Genomic DNA, 14548 nt, shown 5'->3' on the forward strand with positions numbered 1-14548 from the left:
TTCTCTTCATTCCATGTATGTTCTTTTTTTTAAAAAAAAAAAAAAAAACAGGACTTACAAAGCCAGGCATGGCAGCCCTGGTCTGTAAGCTCAGCCTGGACCATTGTGGAACATTAGCAAAAGGCGTCAGAGGTGGACGGGTTCTTGGAACTCACTGGAAAGTCAGTCTAGCTGAATAGGTGGATCCTGGCTTCAATGACTGACCCTATCTCAAAAAAATTAGGTGAAAAGACTGGCATCAGCCTCTGGCCTCCACATGTACACCCATGCACACCCATGCACACACAGGTACACATATACACAGATAACATTTTTACATGATACTACAGTTGTGTGCTTACTCACTGGAATTCAGAGTTTACTAGTTTTGTTACACAGCATTATTTGTCATCTAGAAAGTAGATCTGAAATGAAGGGAGGACTCTAGACTGTAGTTTTGTTTTGTTTTGTTTGAAGATTTATTTACTATGTATACAGTGTTCTGACTGTAGGGTTTCCTGCAGGCCAGAAGAGGGCACCAGATAGTTGTGAGCCACCATGTGGTTGCTGGGAATTGAACTCAGGTCCTCTGGAAGAGCAGCCAGTGCTCTTAATCGCTGAGCCAGCTCTCCAGCCCAACTATATAGTTTCTTATATCCCACTGAATGTCCTCTGCGGCTTCTGGTTGTGTATTTGCTGTATAGCACTGATAAAACATTCACTATTTTTCTTTTGGGGGTAAAATCAAAATTGTGTTAAAAACAGAAATAATAATATTTATATAACAATTAACATCTATTCAAATACTGAAGATTTTCATTGTTTCTCCTTATTCTGTGGAGGACAACGCAATATTTAGGAAATGGAATTGTATTAAGTGTCTGTGCTGGTTAGTTTTTGGCAACTTAACAGAAACTAGGTACACCTGGGAAGAGAGAACCTCAGTTGTGGCTTGGCCTAGGAGCATGTCTGTGGGGTGTGGACTACACAGATGGAGGAGGGTCTAGCCTGCTGTTGACAGGAGCTACCCCATGAAGGTTTGTCCGGGGTAGTACAAGAATAGAGTCAGATCCTGAGCTGGAAGCTGCTACTCTGTGCTCCCGGCTCCTGCCCTGAGTTTCTTCCCTCCGTGATGGCGTGTGTCCTAGGAGTTGTAAGACAAAATCAACTCCTTTCTCCCGAAGTTGTTTTCACCCGTGTTTTCTCATAGCAGCAGAAAGCCGACTAGAGCAGTGTTCAGTTTGAGACAGTAAATCGGGAGTGCTGCACGGTCCAGAATTCTGTGCTCGTGAGATGTTTTCAGACAGAAGGAAGGCTGTCCGTGTTTCGGGACTGCTTATAGTTCTAGGAGCCGTTGGCACAGAAAGGGAAAGACAGCGTATGTTCTGTTATATAATTCACAACCTGATGAAAGATGCATTGCTAACAATAGATTTTCCGTTTTCTGCTGTAGGTGCAAGCAATAAATGCAGGAGTGTATTTCTTTAGGTGTACACTATGCAATAATACCGACATCTTTCAGAAAGAGATGTTGAGAATGGGAATTCATATTCCTGAAAAGTGAGTAACATTTGGCTTTTTGAGCAAAAAGCATTTAACTATAGTATTTAGTAATATTAAACATAACAATTTATGTCTTAATAGTGATGGTGGCTAAGTAGCCATGTCACGTGGTCGAGTGCCTGCTCCCAGATGGCCTGCTCTTGAAGGACAGGCACTGAGATGTTAAGGTCTCATTAGCTGGTGTGTCTCTCAGTAACTCAGCTAAGTCTAGTTCTGGTTAATTTCTATAGCATCTTTAAGTTGGTATTCCTGGATGATCTAAGACAGAGTAAATAGGTTGAAAATGAAAAAGAAGAATTTTAGTAATGCCATAAGATGAGAAATCCCAAGTAGTGATTCTAAGCTTGAAAGTAAACATTGGGTCCCAGTCCTTGGGAGGCTTAAGGTGTGCAGGACAACATGGGCTGTGAAGTGAGTCTCTGGTTTGCCTGGACTACAGTCTTGGGTCAGGGAGAGAGCAAAAGAAACATTAAGACAAACACACTTAATAATCCCAGCACTTGAGAAACTGGGGAGAGGAACTTGAGCTTGAAGCTAGCCTACGGTACAATAACAAAAATTGGAAATGAAGTACTCGAAAAATAAAGGTTTTAAAAAATTTCTGTTCAACTTTTGACTTAGTGTTTGAACGTTAACTGTGAAACTGACTTTAAGGTAAAGTAACAATGGATTTCTGTGTTGAAAAGAACAGCCTAAAAAGGCTTTGTCCTTATTTCTAAATTATCTACTCTGTTAGACCAACTCGCTTTTTCTATCTTACCTCATTGTAGAGACGCATCCTGGGAATTAGAAGAAAATGCCTATGAAGAACTGCTGCAGAGCCATGACCGCTGTGACGTTCGAAGATGTCACTGCAAAGAAGGGCGAGACTATAATGAACCGAATAGGTATTTCTGCAAGTTGTGTGGTGTTTAGTTGGTCCTTACTAAGACGGTCGGGTTTCTAGATAATGAAATAGAGTTTTCCTCTTCGGGTGTTTGAAGTTTTACCTTGAGATGAAGTATGTTTATTATTAAGCGTGTATGTTTACAGAGAAATTTCTGTAGTCAACATAGTAACCTTTTTTGGGGAAATTTTCATGAGGCTATTCCAAGTTGAGGGTGCTATTAATGTTAATTACACACAGCTCCTATAACAAAGCGCTGGGTGGTACTTTAGGGCTAGAAGTCCAAGACCGAGGGACCCTTTGCTTTCTTCAGAAGCTTTGCGAGGAGGTGATGGCAGGTGATGCCTCCTCACTGTTTCCTCATGGTTGTTACTGTTACTGTTACTCTTTCTAAAAATATGTTATTGTTCCTGCTGATGTAGTCTCCTTTAGCATAGGAGGCTTCGGGTGCAGGAGACTTGTTTTCCATGAAGTGAGTCTCTTGTATCAGCTCCTGCCTGTGAAGAATCACTGAGCACTGGCCAGCTTTGAAGACTCCTAATTTATCACAAGTCCCCTAAGCTGCATCTACTATTTGAGATTGCTCTCACTTTTACCTTTCTTCTTGGGACACACATAGCTGTTACTTGGATGCTTGCTTTATAATTGTTTGCCTTTCATCCCAATAAGACAAAGGTAGTGTTGGTAAAAGGTACCTTAGTGTAGTATGTAGCATGGGTCCAAAGCCAAGGGAACCTGGGTTGGAAACTTCCCTCTAAGGCATACAGGCATATAAGCTCAGGGAAATTAGCCCTCTGTGATGAGTTTCCTCTTCTTAAAGACTATGCATATTAGTGGCTTTTTCCACTTTCAAAATTGTATGTAAAGAATGAGAAGGGGGCCTGGAATGTCACAAACACTTATTTTAGCTGCCATCTTCCTCACTGAGTGAGTAGAACTGGTTTGTGGAGGGGGGCGGGGTCAGGCACCTATGCCCAGATGCCTACACATGCAAGTGTATGCTCCTATGCCCTATCCATTCATACTCTCAGGAGGAAGATGCCCACACAGCCAGCTGTTGGAAAGATAGCTACCCAACTTGCCACCCATGTTTCCACATATTTAGGGAATATATTTGTTTCTGTACAAATGATTGTGTCCTCATCCCCTCACAATGTGGAATAAGCTTCACATCCAACACCATTATGGCATACTGTGTGCTGGCCTGTTTCATGTCAGCCTGACACAAGCTAATCCTCAGAGAAAATACCTCTGTAAGATCCATCTGTAGGGCATTTTCTTAATTAGTAATTGACAGGGAGGGCCCACCACTGTGGGTAGTACCATCCCTGGCCTGGTGGTCCTGAGTTCTGTAAGAAAGCAGGCTGAACAAGCCAGTAAGCAGCATTCCTCCATGGCCTCTGCATCAGCTCCTGTCTCCAGATTCCTGCCCTGTGTTCTCTCAGTGATAGAAGTCCTATAAACACTTTCCTCCCCAAGTTACTTTTGGTCTTGGTGTTTTATCACAGCAGTGGAAACCCTAATACATACACCTATATGGAAATGTCTATGGATTGTCATATCACAGGTCACAACGGGAGACAAGGAGAGAAGTAGAGATAAAAGAAAATATGAATATGAGCAGGAACAAACTCTAGATTGCATTACACAGCACCTGAAATGTCAGGGCAATGTTTTTTATTGTTTTGGTTTTGGAAATACTGCACACCTTTGTACTGCAAATTGTATATCAGACATAGTGAACTATAGTCTCTCTCTGAATGTAATCTATCTCCAAATGTTAAGGAAAATGTTTTTCTCCTTATCATGTTTAGAGGAAGAGATTATAAACATTAAACGAAAGAGGGAAAATAAGTCAGATGTGGTATGGCATTCCTAGAATCTCAACACTTGGGAGGATAAGGTAGCAAGATCACTAGCTAATGGCCAGCATGGGCTGCACAGTGACTCCAGGCCAACCTGGAGTGCCTAGCTAGACCCAGCCTAAATCATTCAGTACTTTAGTGGGGGAAATTCGATATTGAAGGTGTAGTCTTTTCCTTCCTTTGGTAGGTTGGTATGGTGTATGACAGGCCTGGACTTTAGGTGGTGATCTGATGCATTGCAGTCACAGAACATGCAGATATACTTTTCTTTATGTCCTCAGCAAATGGGAAGTAAAGCGCTGTCACTGTTGCGGTTCGAGTGGGACCCACTTAGCCTGCTCCTCTCTACAGTCATATGAACAAAACTGGGAGTGTTTGGACTGTAGAAGAATCAGCTACAATCCAGGTAATAGTTTGCAATTTTGACCAAAGTTGCTTTTGTTTAAGTGCATGTTGTTGAAAATGTTTACCTATGTTTCTGTTAAGCTAACTTCGGGATTTAAATATGTAGATTTCCGAAAGGCCTCCAAACACCCATTAGCCAACTCTACTAATGTGACCGTTACTGATTGCCTGTTGGAAGAGTCCTCACCTAAGCTCCCCAGACAGTCACCTGGAGCCCAGCATAAAGAATTACTGAGGTACGTATTTTGGTTTTAGAAAAATAGAAAAAGCACTTTTAAAAAAATTAATGATGTCAGATGCTACACACACTTAGGATATTAGCTGATCATACAGTTGTTGAGAAAGAGTGAGTTTTCAAACTGTAGGACCCAACATGGGATGTATGAAGTCAAGGGAAGATGGGAGGAAACAGAATAGCTTGACATGGTCATGTACCAGTAATCTCAGCTACATAATGAATTTAAGACCAGCATGGGTTACATGTGAACATGTATGTATCATAAAGAAAAAGAGAAGGGGAGGAGGGAGGAATGGGGGGGGGGAGAAAGCAAGGTATCAGGCTACATTAATCAATTACAGTATTTTTCTTCTTTTATACTGAGTCATATAAAGTAATTTTAAAGATATAACATCCTGGAAAATATCTTTACAACATTATTCGATTACAGACTAAAGCAAGAGGTTCAATTATCAAGCATACTGTGTCCCTCTATAAAAACATCCTGTTTAACACAAAGGTTGGTTTCTTGATGTTATAACCATTGTTTACTTTATATATAGTTAATGTCAGGATCCTTAAGTGAATAATTGCTCCTTACAAATTCAACTAAAAAATTCTTTATAATAATTTGTTACTTTTATATTAAAATTATTCATTGTCTTAAGTTCATATAGTTTGAAAATAATTTTAATATTTAGGTTTCCAAAGATGTTGCATTAGAGAAACTTGGCTGCTTGTTTCTGTTTTAGCATCCAGTCATATGCTTGAAGAGCAGCATTGACATTCCCAAGGAGCAAGGAGTCAACTGCTATAATAAAATGTGGCTGCAATGTGTGGGGTAGGACAGTATGGTAGATGATTCATGTACATGAGTACATTAGTTCTACTTACAGATGGAAACCCTGGGGCAGAAAGAAGTTAAGTTAACTCATGTGCTTCCTGTGGATGCTCATACACAGAGGTTCTGATTGTGCAGATGGGACTCAAGAATTTGCATTTGTAACTAGTTCATAGATGATGCTGTTAGTCTACACTAAAAGATATTTAAGGGAATGTGAGTTTTGTTGATAATATTAGTTGTATTATCAGTTATAGCTGTGCTGTTGAAAATACATTACTGATACAATTGAGTTGTTTTAGGTATTGGCCGGGAAGTAAGAATTTGAACTTCATACCCTTGAACTTGAGTCCACTGAATTAGACATTCAAATAATCTTCCGTATTCTTGCAAATGTTTGTAAGTTGGTAGAAGATTAGATTGGGGGAATTTTAAAGTAGATAATCAGGTAAATGTTTTTGGTTTTGGTTCCAGTATCATCAAAAGATCTTTTTAAGTTAAAAACAGAACATATAAAACAAAAAGAACTACTACAGTAATGCTGTATAACTATTATTTCACATAAACTACTTTAAAGTAATGTTCTTTATTCAAATTTGTGTTTTCTAGGCAAGGCAACAAATTTAGGAGAGACATTTCAACAATATTGGTAGAGTTAGGAGCCCAAATTAAAAAGAAAGCTAAGAGATTATACATCAACAAAGCCAGTGTGTGGAAGAGTGCCTTAGAGCAGTTCCAAAGCCAGAGGTTTAACCCTTCATGCACCATTGAAGTAGTATATGTTAATGAAAATGAAAAATTTGGAAGAGAGCATCCTGGATCAAAGCAGGAATTTCTGAGTCACTTAATGCAACATCTTGAGACTTCACCTTTGTTTGAAGGGCCCTTGTCAAAGAACTTGACTCTAAATTCTCAAGGTAATTATTATTATACGTACTGAAGATAGCATGTATCACCCAAACTAGATAGTTGGTTCTAATTAAGATCCTTTAGGTATATCTGGAATAAATAATTTGCATTTGTTGATGAATGAGAATTTGATATCTTAAAAAGTTAAGATTTAAGACTATCTGGGGTGGAGAAATGGCTTAGTGGTTAAGAATGCTTCCTGTGCTTACAAAGGACCCAAGTTCGATTCCCAGCACCCACATCAAGCAGCTCATAACTACCTGCAACTGCAGCTTCAGGGCATCCAACACCTATTCTCCCCCGCCCCGCCTCCCCGGGCACCTGTGCTCTTTTGCACACACATAGACAACACATAATTATAAAGTAATTCTTAATATCTGTATTATAGCAGTCTGCTTAATGATTTCACAATTAAATATGTTAGTTTTGGACTTTATTCTTTTGAATATCATTTGACTAGCATCACCAAATAATGGATAATTATTTGGGCTCTTCTTGTTCATTCTTTTTGGTTTTTTGAAACAAGGTTTCTCTGTGTAGCCTTGGCTGTCCTGGACTTTCTCTGTAGAGCAAGCTGGTCTCAAATTCAAAGATCAGTCTGCCTCTGCCTCCCAAGTGTAGCGATTAAAGGTGAGCACCACCACACCTAGCCTTTGTTCATTCTTATACTTAAGCATTCTGTGTGAGTGTGTGTGTGTGTGTGTGTGTGCGTGTGTGTGCGTGCGCGCTCGCACGTGCGTGTGTGTTTACAACATGGAATTTGTGTTTAGTTTGTTTTTATCACTCACGTGTAAAACTCTTTTTTTTTTTAATGCAGTAAGGCCTAGCCCAGGGTCTTGGAAATGCAACACAAATGTGGGGCTGCTGCCCTGGAGTCGACTCTTTTATATGTATTTTGTATACAAGGTTTCCCTCTTTTTTTTTTTCCCCCTTCTTTTCGAGATAGGGTTTTTCTGTGTAGCCCTGGCTGTCCTGGAACTCGCTCTGTAGACCAGGCTGACCTCAAACTCAGAGATCTGCCTGCCTCTGCCCCCAAAGTGCTGGGATTAAAGGTTTTCTTTTAAAAATTTCGTATATGCCTTTCTGCCTTTACTGTTGGTACAGATCTATTTTGGTTGAAGTAAACACTTGAAAACAACAGGTAATTCAGTGTTCTTAGGAGTTTTTCCTATAACAAGGAAATTGAAAAGGAGTAAGAAGATTGATTACATTTGAGTTTCTTCCTTTATCATTGCCTGAAGCATGATGTTTTTTCTATTTATAGTATAAACAGTTTAGTTCTTCCCCCCCTCAAACTCTCCCAAATAATTGGTTTTGTTAACTCAGGGAGTGGTGGCACAGTGGAGGGTGCAGATGTAAGCTATGAAATCTGAACTCAAGTCTGCGTATATCTACCTAGTGGCTTTTATTTCCATTACCCTCCCTGGACATAGGTTTTTTTTTTTTTTTTTTTTTTTTTTCCCAGCTGTAAACTGTAGCTACAAATAGGATTATTGTTGAAGATATAATATTTTAAATGTTACTTGTTAATAAATTATTTTGAAGAGCTAGTATAAGTAGAAACTAACATTTACATATCTTTCTCATCCATCATCGTTGGTAAAATAATGTGAATAAGTTTTTTTTTTAACTTTTTTTTAAGATTTATTTATTATGTATACAGAAGAGGGTGCTAGATCTCATTATAGATGGTTGTGAGCCACCATGTGGGTGCTGGGAATTGAACTCAGGACCTCTGGAAGAGCAGTAGGTGCTCTTAACCTCTGAGCCATATCTCCAGCCACATGAATAGGTTTTTGAAAAAAAGTACTTAAAGCTATGAGTGTGTGGTATGGTAGTATACAGTGTTGGGAGTAAATCTCCCTTCTTGTTCTTCTTTGATTCACTATGAGCTATCTGTTCATATGTATGAGCTAATCTGATCAGATCATGAATTTGAACATGAATATGTAAACAGATAGTGATTACAACATTATGTCTTACAGCTAAAATGTCACATAACCTGGATAGCTGGGATTAAGAGATACATTATACTGCAGTATATTCTGGTCTCATGCATCCATAGTTTTTAACTAATTCAAGCTTAAGATAATTTTACAGTATTGCAGAACCCAACTGTGTATATTTATTTAATGGCAGACAAAAATAAGCCAGAGGATTATTTATATTTATTGTGATACAATTCATTATAGTCACAACTTTAAAGATTTTATTTTGTTTTCATGTGATTGAGTACTTTGCTTGCATGTATGTCTGCACGACTTGTGTGCCTGGTGCCTTCGAAGGTCAGAAAAGGGTGCCAGGTGCTTGGACCTGGAGTTAGAGTTGATTGTGAGCCACCATGGGTGCTGGGAAGTAAAGTCATCTTCTCTCCAGCCCCTGGTCATCGGGGTTTTATTTTCCCATAGATTCACATTTTGTTCCATAATAGGATATGTAATCCAGGGAGAAGCTTTTCAGTAGATTCTAGGATGTCCTGGATGGTAGCTTCTTATGGTTATTTTATCAATGTTTAGATTTTTAAATTAATTTTTAACTCTATATGTCTTCATTGTAAATGATGGTTAATTTAGATACTCAGTTTATTTTTATCTGTATTGACAGCTCTGAAAGAGAACCTTTACTATGAAGCTGGCAAAATGCTTGCCATTTCTTTAGTTCATGGTGGCCCTGCACCCGGCTTCTTCTCTGAAACTTTGTTTAACTGTCTTGCTTATGGACCAGAAAATACTCTTCCAATATTGGATGATGTTTCAGACTTTGATGTGGCACAAATTATAATCAAGGTAAGAAAAATAATCTGTTTATTAAAATATGAATTACATTGCAGCTGCATTTTAATATAAGTGATAGCTCTGGTTTACCCAAAGGGTTCAGAACCAAGTCAGAAACCAATCTAGCTGGGCATGGTTGAACATGTTTATACAAACCTCACCATTTAAGAGTTCAAGTCCTGCAGCAGCCAGAAGAAGACATCTGATCCCCTGACTCTGCGCCACCTGATTTGTTTGCTGGGAACAGATCACCAGTCCTGAAAGAGCAACATGTGCTCTTTTCTCCTGAGCCATCTCTGCACCTACCCTTTGTAAATTTTATTTTTACTTATTAGATGTGTGTGTTGCATGCCTGTCATAGCACACATTTGGAGGTAAGAAGACAGTGCAGCTTTCAGCAATCAGTTCTGTCCCTCTACTCAGGGACCAATTCAGGGAGGAATTCGGGTCTTCATCCTTGTGTGGCCAAGGGTTTTACCTGCTGAGTCATCTTGACAGCACACTAATATGTTTTATAAGACAAAAGCAAATTCCTTCTCCCAGTCCAAAGATTTTCTTTGCTTATTCTCAGAGACATTTTTATTTACAAGAAAAGGGATCTTTTTCATTCTTTCTTACTGTATTTTCCCAAGTATATCCAAAGTTATCATTATATAAAAGTTGCATATCTGATTTTCATTGTTTTTATTGTGACTATTATATCAAACTCAAATTTGTATTCTAATATATCTACCAATTCTTCCAATTCGTGAAATACTATGTGTACTCGACTGTTTTATTATTAAAGACAGGATACAGAATGAATAACTATCTTAACCTCTGAATTTAAGTTTTAGAAAAAGCACAGAAGATGAATGTTACTATACTATACTGCCCTGGAGTAAGACAGTGGTTAGGTTATATATAAGAAAATACAGATGTTTAAAATCTGTTGTCTTGGCTTGTAGAGTAGGAACTAGCAAATTATAGCCTGTAGGATTTGTTGGATGTGGCATGTGTTCATGCCATAGTGCACATGTGGATGTCAGTAGGCAACCTGTGGGTATTGATTTTTCTCTTTCCATCATGTGATTTCCAGGATGGACAAGGACCTCTAATATATTTCTTGGCATAATTTTATTCTACCCTGTTGTACTGAAGAGTTGAATATAGGGCTGCAGAAATGGTCCAGCAGTTAAGAGTGCAGGCTGTGGCTTGGAGCGGTGCTGGACGCCTTCAATCCCTGCTCTTGGAAGGCAGAGGCAGGCGGATCTATAACTCATGGTCAGCCTCGTCTGCACAGAGAATTCCACACCAGCCAAAGAACTGCAGTTAGACACTGTCTCAAAAGACACATGAAAAGAGATGGTGCTGCTTTTGGCAGTAGACCCAAATTATTCCCAGCACCCATGGCAGGCAGCCCACAACCACTTGAAACTCCAGATCCTATAGGCACCTGCATTCACCAGCACAAACCCACACACATACACACGTTTTCTAAAAATGAAGTACAAAATATGTATCCATCTGAATTGTAGCTATCACTCAGAATAAATGGGTAAATTGAGCCCAACGTGTTTCTTCTCTTGTGTTACAGATAAATACCGCAGCCAATTTGAACAGTTTGAACTCAGTAATAAACGAATGCTATAGCTACCTAGAAGTTATTGGATGTTTAAGACTTATAACAACATTGAGTGATAAATATATGTTGGTAAAAGACATCCTTTTCTACCATGTAATTAAGAGAGTCCAAGCACCCTTTGAGAGGTGAGCCATTTGTTTCTATGTTCAAGAGTATCTCAAATTACATTTAAAGTGGTTATTTGGTAATAAATACAAATGTTTAATTCTCGAGACTGTTAATGCGATTTAAAATAATACTTTAAAGCTTAACCTCCCACCAGAAGTCCTGTTCTAATTCTGTCTAGAATTACATGAATGTGTTTTTCAAGGAGAAAATAATCAGCACTTCATTTAGTTAGGATATTTCTAATGTGAACTCCCTTAAAAGCTGTAACCACTTGACTGCGATCTCTACTCGTGCATGTAACCACTATTGAGTGAGTGCTGGGAAAGTAGGTGCTGACCACTCTGGTTTAAAATGCTCATCTCATTCTTGCTCTTCCTACGGGGGGATAATTGTGTGTGTGTGTGTGTGTGTGTGTGTGTGTGTGTGTGTGCGCGCGCGCGCGCGCGCATATATGGGTGTTTTCCCTGCATGTATATCAGAGGCCAGAAAAAGGCTTGGAGTTACAGACAGTTGTAGTCTGCTGCCCTGTGTGTGCTGGGAATTAAACCGGGGTCCTCTAGAAGAGCCATCTCTCTAGTCCACTCTTCCAAGCATTATTCTTGAAACCCTTTGTTCCAATAACACTTTAAAAAGTTGGAGATTTCTCCTCAAGCTCTTCCCCACCTCCTCCTTTTTTCAGACAGGGTCTCGACGCAGTCCTGGATGCTCTGGAATTTACTCTGTAGCCTAGGCTGGCCTCTATCTCAGATCCTCCTGCCTCTGCTGGAATTATTTGTGTGCTTGCACACCTGGCCGAATTTCCTTTTTTTTTTTTCTTTCTTTAATTTATTCTTCTCTCAATAATCCTGACTGCAGTTTCCCGTCCCCTCTGTCTCCTCTCTTCCCTGTCCCTCGCCACCATCTCCCCTCTCCCCCAGATCTACTCCTCCTCTCCCTTCAGTAAAGATCAGGCCTCCTAGAGATCTCACCAAATGTGGTATAACAAGTTACAAAAGACTGAGTACACATCCCCTATCCAGGCTGCACAAGACAACTCGGTAGGAGGAGAAGGGTCCCTAGAGCAGGCAAGAGTCAGAGACAGCCCCTGCCCCCACCAGCACTGTAACATACACGCAGAGGACCTAGCTCGGGCATATTCAGTCTCTGTGAGCCCTCGATAGTTGATTTTGTGGGTTTTCTAGTGGTGTTCTTGACCCCCTCTGGCTCCTACAATCCTTCCTCTCTCTCACAGGATTCCCTGAGCTCTGCCTAACGTTTGGCTGTGGGTCTCTGCATCCTATAAGTTGCTGGATGAAGCCTCTGATAATTTATGCTGGACTCTGGTCTCTGAGTGTGGTAGAATATCATTAGGAATCATACCACTGTCTTTTTTCCAGTTGTGTTGGTTCTATCCTAGGTCTCCGGGCTATTTGACCTTTGGTTTCTGGCCCTCCGGGCAGTGTCAGGCATTGGCTCCTAATCCTGGTGTGGGTCTCAGGCTGGACTAGTCATTGGGTGGCCACTCCTACAAGTTCTGCGCCACCTTTACCCCTGCACACCTTGCAAGCAGGACATATGGCAGGACAAAGGTTATGTGGCTGCATCGGTGTCCCAATCCCTCCACTGGAAGCTTTGCCTGGTTACGGAAGATGGCCAGTTCAGGCTCTGTATCCTCCATTGCTAGGAGTCTTTTCTAGGGTCACCCTTGTAAATTCCAGGAAGTTTCCATTGCACTAGGTTTCTACCTCACTTCTAAAACACCTGCCCCCAGTTCTAGGTTTCTCTCACAGTATTCTCACTCTCCAACCACCCCTGCCCTCTTGTCCCCCATCCTGATCCCTCCTGTTTCCATCTCCACCTAACCCTTAAAAAAGTAATTATGTGGATGTTCCTGAGTGTATGTGTGAACACCATTTGTGTACAAGAGCCCACAGAGGTCAGAAGAAGGTGTCAGATCCCCTGGAATGGGAGTTACAAATGATTGTAAGCCACCGTGTGAGTACTGGGAACCAAACTCAGATCTTTTGCAAGAACTGTATATGGGTGTGGCTGTGGTAGGTGGTGTGGTAGTGTGTGTGTGTGTGTGTGTGTGTGTGTGTGTGTGTGTGTGTGTGTGTGTGTGTGTGTTTTCTCATGTGTGCTTGTGCGCATGCACATGGTTGTGTGTTTGTTTACCTAGGTGTGTACCTGTATGTAGAGGCCAAAGGACAACTTCACCTCTTTTTTTGAGAAAGGGAGTCTCTCAGGCCTGGAACTCCTTCCCGGGGATCCACCTACCTCCATCTTTTTAAGAATGGGCTAACAAGAGTGCACCACAACATCTAGCTTTTTCATTTGGACTCTGGGTTAAGCATGAGGCCTGCTTACAAGGAAACACTTTGCTGACTGAGCTCGCTCCCCAGCCCTTGAATGGCGCAAACCAATAGATAGTTGTCACCATAAATCTTAAGGACAGAAGTCAAAAATTCAAGTATGATAGAGCTTCAGCTTTTCTGAGATGTTGAGGGAAAAATTCTGAGGCATCACTTGGTTTATGATTCTGTAACTTTGATCTCTGACTCATTGCCATTGCATATTTAGTGTGTCTTTTCTTAGTGTCACTGGATTAGGGCCAGCAATAACAATCTTAAACTGGATTATCTCATCTCAAAATCCTTACCCTTAATTCTGTCTATGAGGCTGGTTTTGTTTTGTTGTTGTTGTTGTTGTTTTTTGGTTTGTTTTTGTTTTTGTTTTTTCAAATAAAAGTACTAGGGAACATAAATAGTATAGGGAGACCAGCATGTAATTTACTTCTGAACCAGTCAGGTTTTACTCTGGCCCGTTGCTATGCCCACAGTATGGAAAATGAACTGGGAAGGTTTACTCATTTGTCGCATAGACCAGTTATAAGTGTTTTATAATAAGGTTGTGGTCATGGTATGCTGAGAAATTTACGAAGGATTTCAGAATAGGAAACATAGGACTTGATAGCTAAGAAGAAAGGAGACTTAAGGTTGATCTCAAAATTTAGCCATGCTGCGTTGAAATAATGGGACCAATTATAATCATTTGTGGCTCACATTTTGATATTATTGTCATTTGATTTCTTTGAGGCTTCTCAAAGCCTTTACCTCCCAGTACTGTTAAACTGTCAGTGGAGTTTCAGTGTCAGTGGCTATAAACATAAATTTAGAAGACAGTTTGACAACATGACTGGTTAGCAAAGTAAAAGTAGCTCCCTCCTAGGGCTATGGCACGGAGTTTTGATCAGTTTTACAGTAGCAGTCATCCTTTCTGCAGAGCAAGTCTTAAATCTAAACAAAGTGATTGGTTACCCCCAAAATAGCCTTGCCACTATGGTACCAGAGAACACATCCTGCCTGGTAGGTTAATATTGTGGTATGCATGGCCTAATC

General features: G+C 40.2%; 1 protein-coding gene across 4 annotated transcripts in view; it reads left to right on the forward strand.

Annotated features, from left to right (window-relative positions):
- G2e3 (G2/M-phase specific E3 ubiquitin protein ligase) overlaps positions 1-14548 on the forward strand; it is a 37949-nt gene that overhangs the window by 20244 nt on the left and 3157 nt on the right. For 3 of the 4 annotated variants that reach the window (XM_037210541.1, XM_028869667.2, XM_028869668.2), the window contains exons 7-13: positions 1433-1539; positions 2313-2429; positions 4575-4699; positions 4805-4934; positions 6366-6673; positions 9270-9451; positions 11016-11188. In XM_037210541.1, the coding sequence (XP_037066436.1) occupies positions 1433-1539; positions 2313-2429; positions 4575-4699; positions 4805-4934; positions 6366-6673; positions 9270-9451; positions 11016-11188 (1142 nt within the window). Of the gene's footprint in view, positions 1-1432; positions 1540-2312; positions 2430-4574; positions 4700-4804; positions 4935-5366; positions 5436-6365; positions 6674-9269; positions 9452-11015; positions 11189-14548 lie in introns of all 4 variants that reach the window. The other variant, XM_037210542.1, reaches the window with a different exon arrangement.

This window comes from Peromyscus leucopus, chromosome 14, assembly GCF_004664715.2.
Source record: "Peromyscus leucopus breed LL Stock chromosome 14, UCI_PerLeu_2.1, whole genome shotgun sequence".
Taxonomy (NCBI): domain Eukaryota; kingdom Metazoa; phylum Chordata; class Mammalia; order Rodentia; family Cricetidae; genus Peromyscus; species Peromyscus leucopus.